Source organism: Xiphophorus couchianus, chromosome 21 (assembly GCF_001444195.1).
Source record: "Xiphophorus couchianus chromosome 21, X_couchianus-1.0, whole genome shotgun sequence".
Classification (NCBI taxonomy): domain Eukaryota; kingdom Metazoa; phylum Chordata; class Actinopteri; order Cyprinodontiformes; family Poeciliidae; genus Xiphophorus; species Xiphophorus couchianus.
Genome location: NC_040248.1, coordinates 15,690,236 through 15,713,542, shown reverse-complemented (window position 1 = coordinate 15,713,542; position 23,307 = coordinate 15,690,236). Strand labels below are relative to the sequence as shown.

The following is a 23,307-nucleotide window of genomic DNA, read 5'->3' as shown; positions in this document are numbered from 1 at the left end:
CACTTTCATGTGGCACACATCATTTGGTGCCCAAACGTGATTCATCATACTAATTATGGTCAACGAAGCTTGTGTGTCTTTGAATATATTGTGCCCCTTCTTTTTAGTCAATGGTGGTTTAAAGATTCAAGGAGCTCTCTGTCATTTCATATGCATCCACCAGCCACATGTATGTACATTTGTAAGTTAATATAATCTTAACTTTTCTACAACAATCAACTACATGAAAATCTCATCATTGGGCTTTAACAGTAGAACAAACTGTGTAGAAAGATATTTAGCATATGAATTTTTATGTTTTGGTTATAAAACCAAAAAACAATGACGTGTTATGAAAATTGTTTTAAATCAAATGATTAATTCTGAATTTATAAGACTGCTATGTCTGCTAAGCCAAAATGTGCCACTAAAGATTGGGTTAATACAGCCAAAACAAATTGGAATTGGTCAAAAAGTTGGCCAAAACCTTATCCTTTTGTCACAGTTTTGACTGTAGTCTGCCTCAGGCTTGTTGAATGGCTGTGCTAGCCTCCAGAACTACAGCCAGGTTTTTAATGTTGTGCATGTGATTGCAAAAATATTTCTAATCACTGGATGAGCAATTTGAATTTCTTGTATTAAGGTCAGTAACTGTGACAGTAATTTGATGTCAGGCCAACAAAAAAAGGTTTTCATTATTAATCTGTTCCTTGCTCTGTGTGTGTATGAGGTAAAGTAATCATCAGCATTTGACTACAAAATTGTTTGTTGGAGTTCAGATAAATCATTGGATTCTTGCAAATTTTGTTAATATCAATTGAATACCAGAACAATTGATATGTAAGCGATTCTTTGTTGGTCGATCTGTAAAGCATTTACCTCCTTGCAAAAATAAATAAATATTCAGTTCTAAATATGGCTCTAGGTCAATTCACCCATTCTCAAATTCCTACTACAGTTTTGTAACAACGCTCTATTTCATCCCAGCCTCCTTCTTTTTATACCTCTTAATGAACTGTTGTGATAGAAAGGAATAAAAATGCTAAACATTTGTTTAGAATTTGATTCAGTTTGTATTATTTTGAAGATTTTATTGTATACCCTGCTTCCTTTGACTTTGGATCTGATCATCTTTTGAGTCAGTCCATTGCATGTAAAATATGACAGATTATGTCCATTTATCAAACCATAACAGTGGGATTGAGCATGTGTTGGTGGATCTAAATTATTGAAGTGAGATCATGCCCTTTCTGTAGACTATGAGCAAATTATACAAAATAGCTTCAGATTATATGATGATAAATAAAAGTTTGAAATCTCCCCAGGGTGTGTAATAAATGCAATGCCCCTTTGTACCCAAATAAACAAAACTGCAAAAGCATGGAAAGTCAAAGGCACACAATGACTACTTAAATATCTCTACACTCTCAGGAGCTATACCAAACTGTTTATTTTCTGTGCATAAACCAAAGTTAATTAGATATTAAAAAGTATGAGCTGGCAGTCAGTATGAAACACTACATTTTTATAACATATTCTTATAAATAATGTACGTTTTTTTAAGTTCCGAGTTCTTTTTCATAGGGTGAGATGCACTAAATCATAAAGAACTCTGTTGACAAAATGCCCGTTTTAATGAAACACACTTTTATGTTAATTGTGTGTGTTAGTGTTCTGTTGTCAGTGTGTTTGTAGCAAAGAGACCACCAAACACTCAAAGTGCACTGCGCAACAGTTTTGGCTCCAACACTTCATTAGTCACTTCAGTGTTTCTCTTACTTAGTTCTCTGTCTCAACCAATCAGAATGTACTTGTTTTTTCTGTAAAACTTTTAAAAATAGACAGTTTTGTGAAATGAGCTTCCTGTTAAAAGTTCAGTAGCAAAAAGAGCGTTATATTTGGAAAGCTGTTGAACTTATTGAATGGTCACATTGTAGTAATGAAGTTTTGTTTTCACTGAAACTCACAGTCCAACCTCATTTATTGTGGCAAAAAAAAAAAATGGGTAAGAAGAAAAAAAGATATGAGTCAAACATGGTGAGTTTAATTTCTACAAATTAAGCAAATGAGACATCTTTAGTAGCAGTATGTTTTTAAATTTTAGCCAACACTATTTAGTACTATATGCATACCAGTTCCTAAATTGACTTACTATTCTGTGGTAAATACTTGTACAGTAACATGAGTTTCTGCTGAGGGCTCAAAACCTAATTACAAGCTCAATGCAATTCTGACTTGTATGACAGATCAACGTTTCACCCCTGGGAAGACTTATGACATTTTTCATCACCCTACCCAAGTCTGCCATAATGGAATAGAAATTTTAGGCACATGCATATGGCAGTAACGATAAACATAAGAACAAAGCAGAAACAAAAATGAGCTAGAAGGAATATATGTATGTTTTTGCTCTGAGATTTTTCAGGTCTTTTCTGCTCAATGATTTTTGTACAGTGTGTTATATACACTGTAAACTGTGTCAGTTCTCTCAATATCAGCCCAATGTTATTTGCAACCCTACTTGCCACGCAGCAACATTATGCCAAACTTTTGGTTTTGTTTAGAAAACCTACTTTTATATATTGAATGTAGGGCAAGCAAAAATAAAACAAAACCAAGGTTAAAGTCTTTACGCTCACATTTCACTTTATTTATTACTTTAAGTTTATTTGATAGGGACAGACGTACATCGACATAGACAAACGGAACAAAACAGCAGTCCCATGTTTGCGTCATAGTTCTATAGCAGCAGCTAATTCACAGCACTTGTCCCTAAATAGGCTTTTAAAAAGCAAGTTGATCTAATCAGCTGTGCCCAAGTTCAGTCCTCATGAGCTACCATCCTGCAACATTTAGATGCATACTGCTCAAACACCACTGAATCAAGTATCTGAATTCTCTCATCAGCAGTCAGCCAGCTCTGCAGAAGCATAGTAAAAAGCCATTCAGTTGCTTCAGATGTGTTGGAGAAGAGACGCATCTGAAAGTTGCAGGATGGTAACTTCTGAGGACAGGATTTGGGCATCTCAAGATTCAAACTTTTTTTCTTCATTCATTTTCTCTACCCAGTTTACTCTGTTCAATGTGTCAGTGTGGCAGGGGGTCTGGGTGAATCCCAGCATTCAGTTGTCAAGTGGCAGGGTTCATCTTGCAAAGGCATTTATTCACAAAAACACATCAACCAAACAACCATGAATGATATGACACTAAGGGCTGGTTTAGACTTGTCATTTAATCTGGGGTCGCTGTAATTGCACTGTTCAAGTATGCTGAGAAAACACACAATTCACACATCAAAACATTCCCTCATAATAATAAATATGCCTTCTCTTAAAGTGACTTTGAATATTTGTATTTATGAAGCCATTTATCCTCTTCCACTCGATTCAGATTTTGTTTGCAACTTGGTCTGTGCTTTCTCCAGTCCACTTGGATTCTTCCAGTAGAACTTAATTGTAGTTTGCCTGTAGTTTTAGCAATGGCAGCGGAGGAAGTGAAGGAAGATGTCCGGTCCGTGTTGGCCACGCTTCCAAATATTGGGTTGACATTACCACCAGCCTTGTTCAGCTCAGCACTTCTCTCTTCGCAGTACACGATGATTGCTTACAGCACAGGCAGTTTCCAGCAAGTTTCATAGCGTTATATTGGCGCATTACATATGTCATGGACAAACGTTAGTGATTGGGTAAAATTTAAAACCTCAATAGAGTCCGTGCCTCCAGGAAGCAATTGTTCATCAACAGCTGAGAGCTCAGACCTTCTGTACGAAGCAAACCGTAGTACAGTACAAAGGACTGGTTTTTACCAAGCTATTGTAAGAATAGAATAACCATTGATTTTGGGGGGGAAAAAAACAAAAACATAACTATTGCATACCAAAAGCATGACTATCTGGCAGAAAACCCATGTCCTAACCAGGGGTTTGTACAGGTTTAACTTAGCAAAATATAGTATTCTTTTTGTAGTGTAATTGCAAGAGCGGACATTTCTGTTTGTGCACATGTTTGTGCATGTGGATCTTCCAGTGCCTCCAGCTTAGGAACATCAAGAGCTGTGTGTTGGCTGGAAGGCTCCCCCAGGGATAAAAAGAGGGAGAAACTAATCCCTACTCCTTTACACATCCAAACTGTGTGTGTGTGTACATGTAACTGTCTGCTGGTCTCACTTAGCTTTGGCAAGCACACTCCATGGCTACTTTAGCAAAAGGCTGTTTGTACACATTAAATGACCTATGTGCTACAAGCATGTAGATTCTGTTAACGTCAGTCACTTGCATATTTAGAAACCCCTGTTAGTTCAGTCTAAGATTGATGGGAATTTCTATGAGAATCTAAACTCTACCGAGGGTTTTTGTGTAATCGTGCTGAGCAGTGAAGCATGTCGAGAGGAAGGACATGTCCTCAGCTCTGATCACATAGGCTGCTACAACCAAAACAGAGGGAGAGAGGCAGAAAGATAGATGGACAGGAGGGTGTAAGAGAAGAGAGGGGAATATGAACATGAAATAAACTGATGGCGGACTGAGGACGGCAGACAAAAAGAGTGAGAGCTGAGAGTATGTAAGTCACAGCAGAAAGGAGGGGTGTAACTCAGAGGGGAGAATTCCAAAGAGATCTGTTGGGTGGGAGTGGAAGGAGGTGAGGACAGAAAGCACCAACGAAAAGAGTAATGGTGGAAAAAGGAGTGACGGCGAGTACAGCTGAAAGGAATGGAAGCATAGATGAAAGAACGAGAAGTTAACATACACACAAAAAGCTTTCAGGATTGGCTTGATCCCTTATTATGATTTTTTGTTTGTTTTTTACCCTTCTCTCCTACTTTCCATCGCTTGTACATGGGAGCTCTTGCTCCCTCATCTCAACTGCAGCCCACAGGAAAGTCGACGAGGCGGCCCCTCAGCTGACTGGCTAATTGCAGAGGTATCACTGTGTCAAATGACTAATAGAGTTTCCCTTTCCATCGCAAATCTGCCAGCAGGAGCGCGGCCACAATTTGTTTACTCTATGCCCAAGCCAAGGGAATACAAAGATAGACCAGCCTCTTTATTTATTCTCAAACACAATTCCACGCTGCCAAAGTGCTAGGTGTGAGAGGTGTTAATGAAACATGCATGTGTTTATATGACTGCTGGCGCATGCGTGCACACCCCCACACGCTTGCCACGCTTTGTGATGTACCTAATATTTTGTCAAGCAGTAAAGTAAGTTTTAGTTCTGCAAGCTTTCAGCAAAATTCTCATGCCAATGTACGTATTAAAAAACTGTCAACAGATTTTCGGGTTAGAAAAAAATAACTCTAACATGGCTAAACTCCTAATTTACTTAGAATTTTACTTTAGGAAGTAGAATAGCTTGCTGTGAGATTTTCTAATAAAAGAAAGACTCCCTGCAACTTCTTCAGAAGAATACTGCTGAACCCAGTGACTCTTTGCTCAAGGACAGAAGATTTTTCAAAGTGCAAAGAGGCATACACACATTACACATGTGTGAATTATTTTGTATCTGAAAGATATTTGCACCTTTGTGATACAAAGTTGAAGGTCAGGCATTTAGGTTCTGGCTAAGTCAATCTTCATACTAGTGTATTCACTATTTAATAGGTTTGATATGACATTAATAATGTCATAAGTTAATAAGTTTGGCAAGATAAAGTATTATTGCTTCATACCATCTTTCTTTGAAAAAGGGATTTGTGATTAAATATTTGTCTGTTTTTACATTATTCATATTTTGTTGTGTTAGCACCAAACTTGTTTTATCAGGATGTTATGTCATAGAGCAACACAAAATATGGCATATTTGGATAGTGGAAGGAAAATGTAATTTTTGTATAACCATTTTATCCCTTTCACTGTCTTCTGAAGTCACATAGTCAGTAAATAGACTACACTTGAGTAATTTAATTTAACCTTTTAACTGTCACCCCCAAAAAACACCTGCATGTAAATCAGTGGGTTCACGAGGTCACCAGTGTCATTATGACAGTAGAGGGATTTTAATCTTAGTACAAAATTAGCTGTTTTTCAAAGGCCTCAGGGGGTTTTCTTACAGAACATGCATAAACAAACAAGGAACATAGCAAACGGCTCAGAAGCAAATTGTATTAATGTTTAATGTTGTGGCACAAAATAATAAAGGTTTGAAAATCTTATAAAGAACAGTTTGCTCCATCATCTTAATATGGAAAAAGTCATGGCTCTCCATCTAAGTTGACAAGCTAGGCAAGAAGAGCAGTGATGAGAAATAATGTTTGTAAGGGGGGAAAAATAATAGCTGAAGTCATTATTTGCTACAATTGATGTGGGGGAGACAGCAGATATTCTTTTTTAAGGAGAGGCTCTTGTAAGATAAGACCAAAATTTAACTTCTTTGGCTGATGTAAAATACAACAACTAGGTCACAGTAAAAACACTGTCACTAATCGCATGATAGTGGTAGGTAATTTTCCCAAAAAAGGTGATCAGAGTTGATTGAAAGATAAATGGGACTAAAAAAAAGTGGAATCCTGGAAGGGAACCTATGAGAGGCTGCAAAAGAGTTGATGCCAAGACTCATCTTTCAGCAGGACAGCAACACTTTGGATCAAGCCATATTTATGTGGATGAATGGCACAGAGTTCAGACCTAAATTTAATTGGGAATCTATGGCTAGACTTGAAAAATGATGCTCACATCTAACCCGATTGAGCATGAGCTCCAAAGAAGAATGGGTAGACTGTATAAAACCCATAGAAGCATAAGCTAAAAGACTTGCAGCTGTATCTGGTGGTTCAACTATCTACCTAATATAAAGGCATATGACACTTTACAATTTTTTTTATTTGTTAATGATTTTAATCACACAAAATACACACAAAAACCTTTAAATACAACTTTAAAGATTTTTATTGCAGCATAAAATGTGGCAAGGTTCATGTCATGTGAATCATTTTGCAAGGCATTGTAAGATGTTTCTATCTTGTCTTATTATCAAAGATAAACAGTTACAGAGACACAAATCCTCATGAAGGTTGCATTAGCTTTAAAGGTCTACTCATTTGTCAGAAGACTCTTTGTCAAATCAAATAGTACAGTCAGTTTCATATGGAATATGAATGAGAAACTGTGATACTAGAAATGGAAAAAAAAAAAAAGTAGTAGCTGGAAGTTGCATGCACATTAACCACATCCAAAATCCAAAACAAGTGAGCAAGAAAAATGTCATGGCTGTGTTTTTTCCCATTCCATATCTACATTTTACCCCCTCTTGCCTTCTTAGCTTTTTTTTCACTTTTTAACCAATAATATTCCTTTACACTGGTCACAGCTCAAGCTACTGGATAAAAATATTTGACAAGCCACTTTTTTCTGTGTGAGACATTTTTTTTTTTTTTGCCTACTCCTCCTTTTGCCATTCTTCCATGCCTTCTTTTGCTCTGGGGTTTGTCCTATTTGGCTGTCACGTCTCTCGGTGAGTGCACACTGAAACTGGTAGTGTTGGCCTAAAGCCCTGGCTACTAATGAGACGTTGAGAAGGACAGACTCACCATGGACATTATTTAAAGAGTATAGAGAGAATTTGCCCCTTATGAGAGTGACTCTGCCCCATTACCTTCCTATACCACTGTTCTCTCTCACCACTGTTAGCTTTTTCAAGATGCTCTTCTATTCATCAGTTTCTAGCTGAAATATTTTTTCTCCTGCCAAATTATTTAGATCTTTATCAAGTTTAGGGCAATAATAGAATACCTGAAGCAACAATTATTCTCCTTTCATATTTCATTTAAAGCCAGAAATGTATACGCCAAGATAATTCATACATTCATTGTCTATTCCCGTTTGTCCATTCATGGTGAGCTGTTGCCATGAACATAGAGACAAACTGAACAACACCATCCACAATCACACTCATGGCTAAGGAAAATTAAGAGGCACCAATTAACTTAACAGTCATGTTTTTGGACTGAGGGAAATCTCAAGTGAATCTAGGATCTTCTTACTGCAAGACAGCAGTGCTAACGACTCTGCCATTCAGCCCTCCCAGCATAACTCAATGACTGAAAATATTTGTTAACTTAAACAACAAACAAAAGTCAACAAAAAGCAGCTTGTCATGTGGTGTGTGATAGAGGGTGTCCTCATGTATCTTACAGATGAGCCAGGTCAGAAATGTTTGTGTGAGTGAGAGGGCTGAAATAGAGCTATATCAGGGCTGTGAAGGTCAAACAAATGCCAGCTCTCAAGACAGCACTAAAGAGCAAGTTTGTCGGTCACATAATGATGAGACACTCAGCCTTAGCACACACTCACGGACACGCATGACCCGAAGTTCTTTCTTTTTTTTTTTTTTTTTTGTGAATTCATGGTCTTAGTATGCATGTGTTTAGGTTAAGTGTTTGCACCCCATTCTGTGTGATTACAGTTTGTCAATCAGACATTCCCTCTGATTGTGAGACCAGACCCATTGGCCGATGTTAAAGTGTTAATCACGTGACCACATATTGATTTCCATACTGTGAATTATCACTCAGTTCCCGAGGAACACATTTACTTTGCTTCTACTTGTGTGTGTGTGTGTGTGTGTGGTGGGGGTGTGCGTGTGTATGTATCTGTGTTGTAGTCTGCAGATAGCTTGGTCTGAATGACAGATGAGAGGTTCCTCCTTCACACAGTTTGTCTCCCTGTTTACAGCAGGAGAAACAAAAGCCCCTAGACCCACATTAACATCTTGATATATCACCGATCCATAAACAATGCAGAGGGAAGAGGAAAGTTGCTGTGTCTGCGCTGGCTGTTTACATCTCTAAGCAAACCCAGATTTGATTTGCGGTCTAATGATTTATTATAACAGGTTATTCACATTTTGTGAATACCCTAAAATGCATTCTTTCTAGGTGATAATTGGTCCTTAAAATGATGTCATATAAAAGGATGCTGAGAAAATATTAAATCTAGTCATAACATCAAATTTTAAACTAGCCATTTTTAATGTATTTTTCTCATTAACAATTATTCAGAGCATTAAAATTGACTTGTCTTTCAATTAACCTGTTGAAACCTGCATTTCCTCTCCTTTCCTATACTTGCCTTTTTGCCCTTGCTTCCTGTTCTTCTCCTCCCCTGTCCTATATAGAGCTGATGATGCATGTCCATAGCCACGTCCGTGACCTAAGTTATGTCCTTTGTCCCTACTTTGCCACCATAGCACCCTCTTCCCCTGGTGTCGACTCCACCCCTTTGCAGCGAACAGGAAGTCACGGCACTGGCACAGGTAGCTACAGCCGTGGTGGGACCAACAACTATGCCACAGTGGGGCCAGGATACACTTCAAGCGCCGGTGGAGGAGGCGGAGATGTTTACGGGTCAGACCCTTACGTGGCGGACCCCTACCGCACCCTGCAATACTGCCCCTCGGTGGTGGAATCTCCTTATAGCAAGTCCGGGCCGGCCCTACCGCCTGAAGGAAGCCTGCAGCGTTCACCTTCCATCGACTCTATTCAGAAAGACCCAAGGTAGGAAGAAACCCGTGACGTCCAGTGAGCTCCAGTATATGCGAGTGTGAAGAGAAAGTTTAAACGTCACATATGAAATTGTACTAACGTTTTACAATATTTTTCTAGGCATACAGGTGCATCTCAAAAAATAGGGATGTGTGTTCCAGTGAGGCCTGTTTGTTGGATTAAAAGTACATTTTGCAATTAGTAAACTATGTTTCATCAAGCCCGCCTTTTTGAATTAAAATTACTGTTTATTGGTCTGGTATAATATTCCCGTCTTCTAAGAAATGAAATGTCCCCTTAGCCGTAAGTTGAAAATCACAATAATTGCCAGAATTGGAGGCTTAACAACACCAATGTGTACAAATCAAAATGATGTGTTGTCTAATTTAGTGAATTAATTTCCCAAAATGAATGAATTTTTCAACATTATTCAAATTTTCTGAGATGCACCTGCATATGCTAATCATAACCATGGTTGACATTGGGGGAGAAAATTTACTCTCATGATGAAAACATTATTTTCATATCAACCAGCTTTTGAACAACAGTGACTCACTGCACCAGCATGAAAATGATAGAATAACTAACCTGCAGAATGATTTGTTACTCTCTAAGCTGAAAAGTCTTTGCCAAATGCTTCATTGAACCAATCAAAAATCCTTATTTAATAAAATACAAAAACTTTTCTTACAACACACAGAGGGGGCAGAAAACCACCATACTGCAGTGTTTTTATATAGCAGATATGTTTTTGTTGCAATGTGAGTGCAAATGCATTTAATTTGGAAGGGTAACTCCTAAGTACACACCAATTAATTTTTTAAGGTATACAAAGATGCATTGATATGTTAAACAGAACAGGTTGTGTTAAGAGGTAGCCTGAAAAAGTAAAAGTAAAGTTTACAAGAATGTAAGAAACAAAGCTGAACATTTCAGAGTGTTAGAAAGATGCTTGAAATGTTTTGGTTAGAATAATTCAGTTAAAAAGTACTAAACGAGTTAAAAAGTAAAGAGTTCCCAATCAAGATATTTTGTCCCCAAGACTGAATCATTTAACTGTTTACCAAGTCAGTCCCATTCTGGTATGTGCATTTCTGCAAAGAACCTACTTGCAAAATTGTTATATAACTTTAATAAAGTTACATAACATTGTATATAACTTTATTAAAGTGCAACTGGTATAAAATCTTAAAAACTAGAATGACATGTGAGAAAAGAAGTTTAAATCATTCAACTAATCCAATAATGACCCTAAAGCCAGTGTTTGAGATCAGAGCATGGGGTTGCTGTTAAGAGCGCTCATGTGTTTATTCCATACAATGAACTTTGCCATGAAACAAATCCATGAGTCCTATCAAGCTTCACTGTTAAGTGTACAGTAGTTCATATAGACAAAAAACCCCTAATGCATCACAGTATGTTGCTTCCAGTCACACACCACTTGCTATAGAAGCTCCTTTCATCTTCCTTAATGTCATGCTGGGTGTAAAAGAGCCCTACCGGGCTGTGATCACTTTTATCCTCTTGTCTCCTCAATTAACCAAAGCTCCATCTCCATCTTTATTTATATATATTTCACTGGACTCTTGATGTATAATTCCTTTAATTAAAGAGGGAGAGTGAGTGAGACGTGTGGATCAAATTTCAGCAGCAGCTATCAGTCACAGGAAGAGGCAAAGAATGGGGAGACAGAGAATGAACAGGATCAAAGACAGGAGAGCGTCTGCAAGATGTAAGCTAAGACGACTGAAGAATATCTATGTAACGCAATAAAGATTTAATCACCTACAAAATTTGTAGGTCCTCTAAATAAATGTTTTACTGAAATTTTTATGAATTGTGATAAATGAAGAAACAATAAATTCCACTATTTAAAGGGATATTTCCGGGATTGATCAAAATATAAATTGTATTTATTGAATAAAATGTATAAAAGATATTATGGACACATGTTTCATAAAAATGTGCTAGGTTTTTTTTTTTTTGCTCGAAGTAAAACTGTAGAACTGTAGAAAATTGAAAAAAAAAAAAAAACGACCTTGATACCGTTTAGGACTTGCAGAATGAAATTTCTTTACTAGTCATATTGTAATTTTCATTTCATTACAGATGCATCTCAGTAAATTAGAATATTATTGAAAAGTTAATTTTATCCACCAACTCTGTTCACTTGGTTAAAAAAATATTTATAGATTAATAAAACACATATAGATATTCCCAGTCTTTAGTTCTGTTAGCTGTGATGATTTTACACTTATAGCTAATGACAACATGTCATTTAAAAGATTAGAATATTACACCAGACAAATAAAAAAAAAAAAGCATTTTAATACAGAAATGGGGCCTACAGAATTAACCTACCTAATAAAAATGTAGGTTTAATACTTGCTTTAAGGTTACTGTTTTCAAAAGTTATTTTTAATTTGACAGACGGGCATCATCAAAAGGCATACAATTTGCAGAGATGTTTTTGCATATATTGGAAAAACTGAATCTAAACTATTCTACACCCTTTGAATTTTGCTCAGAAATAGCTCTTTTGTGTGGACACATCCTGCAGAGCTCATTAATTTCACATTGAATTAAAAGTTAAATCATAATAAAGACATCACAAAACAGAACCAGATGACGAGCAGTTGGCTTGGATTTGTTGTGTCGTCTTATTAACTTTGGCCTCCCATGAACTGCAAGGGTAAGACAGAGTGCAGGAAAGTTGAAAACAAAATATGGTAATGAGTGAATTTCATTACAATGCTAATTTACAATGCAAGATACTAAACCCCTGTAAACAAAATTAACCTTTATCTAATGCACTGAAACTGCCAGACAAAATGCAAACACGCAACATCCTGACTGTTCCTAATATGATTAATCAATTTGTTCCGTGTTCTTGTAATTGTTGACCATGTCTAGACACTGAGTGACTTTGGAGTAACTTTCATTTACTATAAACATAGTAGAAATTGCTGTGTGTGCAGTTTTGTGCACTGTGAGTTAGTTAGATGATTCTTAATAGAACTGAAGACATTAAACATAGGGCTGTCCCTAACAACAACTATTGTAATTAAAAAAAAAATTAAAAATTGTTGTTTTTTAGAATAATTTAAATGTTTTTTTCCTTTAAAGACCTTTATTTTATGTAGATTGTTTTAATTTTTTTCATGTCATATCAAAGAAAATGTAAACAAATATTCACACAAATGTATGCATAAAGCTTATGCAGCATGCTACATCACCAAAGTACAGGAATTAATAAAAAAAATAAGCTTTTGTTTATTTATTAACAAATAAGAATTCTAGGGAATTGGGGTTATATCTGGAGATAAACAAAAATGAGCAACTCGACAGGATAAAGAATCTGCTTGTGTTATAAAATGTGATATTTGGAAACAGTAACATTTCAATTTATCTCACAAATAACATAAGTATCTGTGTGCATCGTTTACGAGCTATCTGGTTTAGATTTGATTTGTTTTGATATTTACATTATCTCCATATTTGAAATACAATGAAACATTGAATGGAGCAAGTTAAGATGGTTTGAGTATCCAATCGAGATTCCTTCTGGATGTCTCCCTCCGGCAGGATTTCAATCCTCATCCCATTGAGAGGAGAACCTGGTGCAGACATAGAACTTCCTGGGGAGGACTTCATGTCTCTTTTAGCATTGGAATACCTGGGGGATTCCCTAGAATGAGCAAAAGACGGTGGATGGATAGAGAGCTGAAGGGGATGGACAGCCCTTTACGTAATTTGGTTTTTATCATCTTATTCCTTCTAGAGCAGGGCTTTCTAAATATCACTTTGATCTCCATGTTTTTCATGGAGCTAAAATTGTATTGCTATCCACTTCTATTTTTTCTTCATTTGTTGATATTTCATCCCAAATTCTTTATTTATTCTTTATTCTTTATTTTAGGCTGTCTCTATGAGAACTTTGTGACTCCTCGGTGTTATGAGTAAGATAAAGCCTCGCAAACATTTGACTTCAGACCCATTGAGGATGACTGTCATCTGGAAAAACCTGGGTCTCTGCATAAACTTTTGCATTCCACTGCACAATTCTGTTAGTGTGCTTAATATTATTGAATTAGAGCCAATGTTTTACAGTTCTCTTTGTCATGAGGTTAAATTGCCTCCCACTCAGACTTCACTCTTACTCTTGCTGTAATTGGATCTGGCTGAGCTAACATGAAATGCTAAACGAGTTAGCAGATATTAGAGACAAGGAATACTCTGAGTGAGGGCAGAGGTTATGTGTGCGTTGAGCAATGTGTTTGTGCTGCTAAGACCGTGAGAAAGAGTGGAAAATTTATCTTTAGGACGGAATTGGGTTTAATATGGTTTTTCAGTGTGCTCTGTGTATTTTTGTGTATTGTGTGGAAATGTTTAAGTGTATATTGTAACCAGTTCAAACTGTACATCAGTAGGCATGATAACAGCAGAGCACACACAGTAATAACCACTGATGGGTTGGAGTGCAAAAGGGAGACTATAAAGACGGAGGTGTAACATGGATAAGAATAAGATAGGAGGAGGAGAGAAAGAATTGGGGGAAACGAAACCAGAGGGCGGGAAGAAGAAGGTAGGGAAAAAAAGAAGAAAGTAGATCTTTCGCTGAGGGAAAGTAAGAAACATGGGGGAGGATTTTAAAAGGGATGCAGATAAAATAAAAGATGATAGCTGGATGACAATCACAATTTGAAGAACTTGGATAAACACAAAAAGTGAGGAGATACTTGTGCAGATGACTGTCTTTTTGATGTTTTGTTTATGCGTTCCCCTTGAAACACCCTCGGTGAAAAGAATCTCACCCCTACTGGTTCTTCCTATCGAAACAGATGTTATAAATGACGCGGCGAATGAGATTTATTTTCTCATGTAACCAGTATACAAAACTGTTTTGAAAAATCGCTAAACCAATAAAGAATAATAAAATAATGATGCTTCATTCAGTAGCATTAAGTCAGAATGAGAGGTGGAGATGGAAATATGTGTAGGAAAGAAGATTGACCTTGGCAGATGGAAAGTAAAAATGGCAAAAAAAAAAAAAAACATAAAGCGAGAACGAGGTTAACATCAGCTCAGGGATGATGGGAATTGGGGACCAAAGATATGGATGTTTGGTTTATTGTTTCAAAGCTTGGGAGCTTGTGAGGGATGAATCACCTTCTCCCAAAAACATCATAAGGAAACAAATCAAGATGTCCGGTGGCAGGTGGAGCAACTGTGACATACTGATTAAGAAGAATATTACTGCACTGCTTCAACTGTAGGTATAGGACTGACTCACAAGATGTACTTAAATAGAAACGTGCTGCGTCAAAGTAAGATCAGTCACACTTCCATGATATAAAACAATTTGGCTTATTTACATTAGCTGTCAATGTAAAAATATTTGCAGAACAGCAGTACTCATATAAAATCAAGAAAAAAATAATTCTGTAACAACATTTGTCAATCATTAAAAACAAAAGAAACTCCATATGCTCCATAAAATTGTACTGCTGACAACAAATTGCTATTTATGGTGTTGTGATATGATGTGATCTTCCGTGACATGTCATTGTCACCACTCGCTATTTATTGCCGGTGTCTGTTGGCTCGGAGCCGAAACGCACTTCTCTATTCATGGAAAATCTTCAGTGGTCAGCGGTGACTCTCTGCACAACAGTGTGAGACATACGTGTGGAATCGTTCAAGACTAATCAAATGCAATATCAACAACATAAAAGAATAGACACAAGTACATTTGCTTTGATTAAAAGAATCGGGAAGACTAAAAAATGAGACATTGAGTCTGTCTGACTTTTCTGGCCACTTGGGTTTATGTATCTTGATAAATAACAGAGTGAGCATATGCTTCTCTTACAGTCAGCGCACAAGTAGATTGTTTGGTGCGTTTTATTGACATTTATGTAAAACTCCTCTAATAAGATAATTTTCCCTTTAATTTTTGATTTATAGGCATTAATAAAAATTTCCTTTAGGTTTATATTCTTGTCAGTGATTGGCTTAGTTTTTAAGTTAACAAAATTTCTTATTTGTCATAAAAATAGCAGATGAATGGTATTATTTTGGTGATTCTGTAGATGGTAGAGTTTGAGGCTATTAAGTACAAGCCAGAGTAAAAAGCTGAGTTCTGTCCATTTTTCTAAGTTCTTTTTTTTTGTTAGGGGACAACTAAATGTTGACCTAAGTGTTACCTGCTTGACTTACAGGCCAGACGCCATCAGTACTATCAGACAAAGGAAGACAAGAGAGGAAAACAGAATTGTCATTGAGAGAATGATAAAAGAATGTATTGATAAGTGGGTAGCTCAAGTCCAAGAGAGCAGAGGCAGGGAGGGTGGCAAGTGTGTGACAGTCACAGGGTGAACAAGGGATTTGAAGAAAGCAAAAAGAAGGGAAAGACAGAGGAAGGAGGACACACTCTGCTGGCTCTCAGCACGGCCCAGGGGTAATTTCCTCTCCACATGAGAAATGCATGCTGGGATATGAAATCACCTCCAAGGGAGGGTAATGATGCATTGCCAGAACCTTGGCCCTGAGGCACAGCTGTGTGGATGCGCCAGTGTTCCTGTGTGCGCGCTCACACAAATCTGTGTCCTGGCCGTCATCCCTGCCTGTTCTGGGTAAATTGCCCATTGTAGTTATTTTCCTTTTCCGAGGTGGCCTATCTGCGTGCGTGTGTAGGGGTGTGTTTGTGGGAGTGTGCACCTGACCTTGGGATAATAAGACTCTGTGCCTATCCCGTTGCTTGCTATGGGGAACTTCCATCTTAAATCTGAAGCCAGAGAGGGGAAGGAAGAGCAGAGAAAAAGTGTGATAAATGTGCTTGGGGTGGCCATAATGCAGTAATAGTGAGAGGCACATCCCCTCCCAATAAATCTTAATGTTTGACCTTATTCAAATTAAGCATGAACTTAAAACAAAACAAAACAAAAAAGCTTGAATGTATTTACTAGAGTTCAGTTGATTTCTTTATGGGAACACAAGGTGCATCTCAGTAAATTGGAACTTTTGTTTTGGGCTTGTTTGTCACATTAAAAGTAACATTTGTAAATTACAATCCCTAACCAAAAATTCTATTTCATATTTTCATTAGCTTTAGGTGGAATTCATCATAATTAATTGGAAGAAAGTCTGGAAAACATCAGTATACATGTACATGTAAAAAAGATATAAACATGCTTTGCTTTTATGAATTGAGTTGCTAAAACAAACTTTCAGTGATATTTAAATTTTGCGTGAATTACTTGTATAGATGTCAACAACATAAGGTTTTTCTACTTTCCTGTTAATTTTACATTTGTTGCATTTTGGATCAGCGCTTACAGCAGCATTTCAGATGTTGGTCTCCTCCTGTATTTCCTGTAGCTTAAATAAACCAAGATAAACTCTAAGATTGCCAAAAGGCTGTCAGTGTTTTGTAATCTGGCATGTCCCATGGTAGACTGACCTGGACTCTCCAAAATGTTAAAACAGAGCATGTTTTACCATGTTTGGCTTACTGTTATTTGCTGGAGTCTTACTGTCCAATATGGCAGCCTGAATGAACAACCAAGCATGTTGTTTTCTTTTTTGAAAAGCTTTTGTCCTTTCTCTCTTGTACTGAAAATAGCTGGGGGCCTTTTTACTGAAGTTACAACTTTGACGTTAAAGATTATCAGATTGACTTGTTAATTAATGGCATGGTTTGTTCACTGAACAGAAAATAGATCAGACTGTTAGTGTCCAACAGTCTGATCTATTTTTGATTAACCATGATCAGTGATCATGGTTAATCAAATATAGAATTTGCTTGATTCCAATCACCAGCTGATTTCTTTGTGAATCTTTATTATTTACAGAATTTCTACATGTACAGCAGCTAAAAATGAATTTCTTATTTCTTGTGACGTGTTGGTAAACAACCATAATCGGCTTATAACTCAATTATTCCATAGTTATTTGATGATAGTTAATGACATCAAGGTTCTTTTTATCTACATTCAATCCTCTTTACATACGTTTACAGAAAAGACAGGAAAGCACACATGAAATAAATATTAATACGCGATTATACCACTCCGTCATGCTTAGCAATTTTGTGGGGGAAAATGCTTTCCATTCCTCTTCCTCCTGCCGTCCCCGTTGCTGGCCTGTCTGCTGCCTCTGATGGTATTTGGGAGGGATTATATGAAAATGTCACAGCAGCAGAATTACTGTATATGTTCTCACCACACTGTGCTTCATCTTGCTTCCTCTTAAGCTCTCACTTGAGAGCATCATAGCCTAGTGCTTACATGGTCACAGAAAACATTACACTGTCGAAACCAAGTCGCAGCCATAACAGTAAATGTTAATTTTAGTCAACAGTAGTACCTTACGTATGAATATGGATTGAATTTGATGAAAAAGGTAATAATAGTTTAATGTTTTGAGTTAAGCATAATTTAAACGTATTTGATGAAGTTGTTACAGCTGTATTTTTTTCTTGGTGTGCTTGTGGCTGTAGTAAGGCATTAATATATTTTGCAGATACGTACACCAATTTGTTTCAGTTTTTGCGTCCGTTTACTACAATCTTTTTCTTTAAGCAAGGTTTTCTGGCAAATATGCTGCAGTTGTAAAATAGTCTTTGGACAGGGGTGCAGAATTAAAGGTCAATGAGTTGTGCATCTCTTGTGCTGGAAAGGGATGTTGACCTTTCAGCTAAATTGCTTGCTGAAAATCAAGCACTGCACCTCTTGGCAGGCTGATAAAGTACTGACCAGCAAAATTAAAGCCGGATTTGACAGAAGAGTTCGACAAAAGTTAATAGAATCAGCACATCTGGAGCCATTAGGAGGAAGTCAGGTTTGTTAAATAAATCCTCACAGAAAGAGAGGAGGGGGGGGAAAAGGTTCATTATTGTTACCGTGTTCATTTAAAATTATAGCTCTGGCAGTTCCTTGTTGAAGATAATCACATTTATCTGTGCAGCTGTGTTGGTATTCACCAGCTGCAGTGGCACAAAAGCACCTGCACACTGCAATTATCTCATAATACATCCCTGTGGAAGTGCGCGCACTAAAATAAAACACTTAATGCCCACTCACAGTGATGCACACATGTGCCCACAGAAGCTCAAGTCAATATTTGTTGCAGTCTAAATTTCTCTTTGTCGTGCTCATTAAAGGAGCCTGGCAGGTATGATGGCAAACAGTTTACAAAAATGAAAGCTTGAGATCAGCCACGGGAAAAAGTAAGTCATCCATATTTCAGTTTGCATGTTTCATTCATCAACACATCAAAAAACAACTGGACCTTAAAATAAGATAATTACAACCTCAGAAGAGTGTTCATATGTGGCATATTACACTGTGACTTTTTTTAAAGTGTTGGTGTAGTCCTTGACTTGAACATAGGAGAGCCATAACTTAGCAAGCAGACACCCAGTATCACTATGGTCTACCTGGGGGTGTGAGCAAAGCACCAAAGGCCTCTTAAGTCATGAGGCGTCAAGGTTGAGGCTCTTGAGCAAAGGGTTCTATAAAACATAATGTGAAGCTCTGAAACTGAGGTCTTGCCACTACAATGGTCTGAGTGAAGATACGCTTAGGAGACCAACGATGCATTTACAGTTGAACATAGCTGTTAAGGTACATCTCAGTTATTTAGAACACCATAAAAATGTCAATTTACTTCACTATAAAAGTTAAAATTGTTTGTTTTAAAGGGAAAGAATTAATTTTTGGTTTATCTCAGTTAACACAGAGCGCAACAAAAGATCCTTAAAGGAACTGGCTGGTGAGACTTATGCAAGCAAGCATATTAATAGAAAGTTGAGTGGAAGGAAAAAAGGTACTTTTAGAAGGAGGTGCACAAGAAACTTGCTATAGATTGTGAAGCAAAGGCAATTTGAGAGTTTGGGATAGATTTGCAAAGTGTGGATTTTAAATGGAGTTTGTGCTTCAAAAGGCATATCCAATAAAGTGGGCTTGTCAGCTTTTTTTCTGAAAGATACTGAGAATTTTGATAAGTCATAATTATACATGGGATAATTACACATGCATAAAATAGTAAGTAATGGATTTATGTAATATATGAGTTTCCCTTTTACAGTTTAAATGACAAAATAATGTCAATAATTAGAAGCTAAAATTAATCCATTTGTTTGATATTTAATGTTCTTCATATATGGGAATATGAAGAATAAGTATAAAGAACAAGTACAGAATAATTTCTATACTATTAGAACTTAAAGAATAAGTTCTGAAGTATATGTTGTTGAGAATTTGTTTTGGGTTTAAGCAGGATTTGCTTAAGACTTATTATTTGGGATATTATAATTTAATATAAGTAACTATTTTAGTTGCAGTTGTTTCATAAATCTAGTTACCATTTGATAGTTAGTATCTGGTTCAAAACTGACTATTGTGGACCTTTAACAGAATGGACTCTATATCCCATGATGCTTTAGAACTAGTAGAAGAAGAACTTGAGGTTAGAGGAAGGAGTGAAGTGAGACCGTTGGTTTTCCGAGAAAAGAGCTATGTTAGCTGAATGCCTACACTCTGTCGTATATTATTATGTACGATTCGTTCATCCCTTTTTATTTTCACTAAAGTTCATCTGAATAATCCATCCGACTCCTTTTTGTTTTTGAATTAGTCGAATATATAACATATGTATCCACAAAAATATACTTTAGAACAAGTTAAAATTAAAAATGTATTTTAAGAAAAGCTGAGCCATAACGTGTCATTATTTAAACTTATAAGATCACAGGAACATATAACTAAATACAATTTAAACATCATACATTTGTTATTGCCAAGATGCCAAGTAGAAAACTTGTACATAGAAGTTTCAGTTCCTAAACTGGCTGGCCTAACCTGAACCCCAGTTATTTAGCAGTACATTACCTAACCATCATCTAGAATGTTAAAAATGTTTAGTATATCAAGAAGCTCTGCTTTTGACTATGTAAAAAAAAAAAAAAAAGTGTTAATGTGTGACATTATTTATTTTCATTCCAAGAATAAATTCCTTGTGATGCAGAAATTAAATCACTGAGTCAGTCATGAAAAAAAAAATAACACTGACACTTCCCAAGAGTTCTGACTTGATTTAGAAACACTTCTCCAAATGTACCATCCCTCTGTCTCTCTTCCTCTGCTCTCTCCATCCCACCATAATACCTTTGCAAGCAGAGACGGCCTGACAGTGAAAATGGGTGGAGAGGTGCATTCATCCAGCATCTGAAGTGTTTTCTCCCTTTGCTTTCAGTCTAAACACACGGTTCTCCTACACTCCCTCCTGCTGTCCTTTGTGTCTATTTAGGTGGCAGGTCTCTTCTTTTCTTTAAATCCCCTCACTTCCATTCCTCTCTTTGTCTCCATCAATCCGTTCTCATTCCTTCTCGCTGCACACTGTGAAGAGATTCTAGCATGCAACAATAGTCCAATGTGTTTGTCTGAATCTGAGTGTACATTCCTCTTTGTGCGCATGTTTTTCCACCTCATATAATCAACAAAGCCCACCGTGTCAGCCAGACGCATGCTTTGCTGTGTGTCGAGTCAAACACTGGTCTTGATCGAATGATTACAGGAGTGGAGTGAAAGACAAAAAAAAAAAAGGTGAATTGAGGAAAAAGAAGCAGGGTAGCCCCTCCTCTGAGTCATTAAATAGTGTTTGTATTGCTTCTGCCCCTTTAGTGAAGGTGTGAGTGTGTTGAATGCTGCCTGTGCTTCTATGGTCATTCACTAACCGCTACAAGTAAGTGAATTCATGCGTGATCGCGTTTGCTTTTCCCAAGTGTGCATTTTGTACATTTTTGAGTGCTCCTTGCATCAGTTCGCTGATTTTTGCAGTCTCAAAATGCCATTTATTAATGCCTAGGTCTGAATTTGATACATGCTTCTTATCACATATATTTATAATGAGCACCACAGTGACACAGTCCCGATTTTAATTAGTTATTTGATAATATATGCAATAAACTGCAATCATTCATGCTGCTGTTATTGTTGCCAAGTTCAGCTGTGGGTTTTCACCTTGTTGTTTCATAGATGCTAAACAAGCTGTGAGCTGTCACGCAAGCATTGCTCCAGCTAGGTAGTAATTTCCTTCCTACTCCATTTTGTGTATTACTTTCACTTTGCAAGGATGAGTGAGCTGTAGAAAATAAAAGTTTTATCACCAAATGATACCACTTCAGAGGATGCAGTCATTTGTGTCATTGAAACATTGCTCAGTGAATATCTGGCAAGCACCAAATAAACAGACAACTCTGATCATTTGAATCAAAGAGGTGGAAAATGAAATTTCATAGCTGCCATCAAGATTTTTTTTTTTTTTTTTTTTTTGAAAAAAGTGTTGAATATGTGCTGGCATAAAGTTTGGCATCCTTATATTCTCATACTTGTTTATTTATTAACCCGGGGAGATAATGGAGTGTTTAGTCTGTCATTTTGTGTGATCTCAGTCACCTTGGTATGTTTGTTTCAAATGTCATAACTAACTTTAAAATGCTGTGAAGAATTTTCAAAATCAGTCCTGCTAAGGGTAAAGATGCTGTTTGGCCTTATAATATACAACTATATGCATGTACTATAATGTATCTACTGTATTAATACTTGGGTGAATTTCACAATAATATATAATTTAAATCGTCAATATTTTTCTCTTTGGTAGTTATGCAATACTCTCCCCATCGGTGTATAAATGTGCATTTGAGTGTGAATGGGTAAATGTAGGTCTAGGGCAAAGCACTTTGAATGGTCAATACTACTGGCAAAGCACAACATATGTTCAGTTTGTTTAACGGTTTGCCATTTAATACAATAGATTAGTTTGAATCTGTTGTTTTAAATGCTTTCTTTTCCCCCAAATGTTTACTAATCTGCCTCCATATATTCAGATGATGTCATGAAATTCCATGTAATCAAAAACATACCTGGAGTGTTGCTTTGAATCATTGAATTAGTCGTGGCCACTATTCAAAGGTGCCCAAACTTCTGCTCATAAAGCAGCTGCCTAAATACCCCAAATCTTTACTTGGACCTTCAGGCCTCAGCCACTTGTACGTAAATAAGTTTTTTTTTTGTCCTAACAGCTGAAGGTAACAGACACTTAAAAATGGCACTATGTGCCAGGAGAATACATTATAACCCCATGTTTAAGACTAGGCATGAAACTTTCCCTTTTGAGAAAGTTTGTAGTTTTTTTTTTTTCTTCATTTAACCTTTATTTAACCACTAAAGTCCCATTGTGATTAAAATCACCCTTTCCAAGGGAGTCCTGGATTATAGTGGCCTAGGTTATCACGACAGTTAAGCTGCTATAGGCTATGCTGCTGGAGGTCATACTGACCAGTTTTCTTCTCCTACTCTGCAACTATATGCATTATCTGCAGTTATTACTGACGTTTACATTATCTTCTTCCTCTACTTTCCTATCCATAGTCATTACATATGGGCTGGCATTCTGTTCAAATTTGACACCTTCATAGATGAGGCCATCAGTAGAGCTACTGCTGCCAATTACTTCATATGTTCTTTATATAAATCGCCCTGTCTGTGTTTAGCCCTTTTTCTCCGAGACAAAGCAACTGAAGGAGCTGTTGCTGTCGTCTACAAACACAGAATCCTTTCTGCTCACAGCCATCAGAATCTGCTTCAACTCTTTGAAGAATCTTGAATACTTTTGAGTTTTAACATTTAATTTCCCTATGGGATCGATAAAGTATTTTTGAATTGAATTTGAAATGCTGAAACCAACCGCCATATTCTCTATTGTTCATGACATAGATTTTGCCACAAGCTCTGTACTTATATGGTTAGTGTGATTCTCTCTTAAATGAAGCCACTAGGTTACTGAAGC

At 36.8% G+C, this 23,307-nt stretch overlaps 1 protein-coding gene across 6 annotated transcripts in view; it reads left to right on the top strand.

Moving 5' to 3' along the window:
- Positions 1-23,307, top strand: part of ctnnd2a (catenin (cadherin-associated protein), delta 2a) — a 218,493-nt gene that overhangs the window by 104,600 nt on the left and 90,586 nt on the right. For all 6 annotated transcript variants that reach the window (XM_028005386.1, XM_028005383.1, XM_028005385.1 and 3 more), the window contains exon 12: positions 9,162-9,468. In XM_028005386.1, the coding sequence (XP_027861187.1) occupies positions 9,162-9,468 (307 nt within the window). The remainder of the gene's footprint in view (positions 1-9,161; positions 9,469-23,307) is intronic.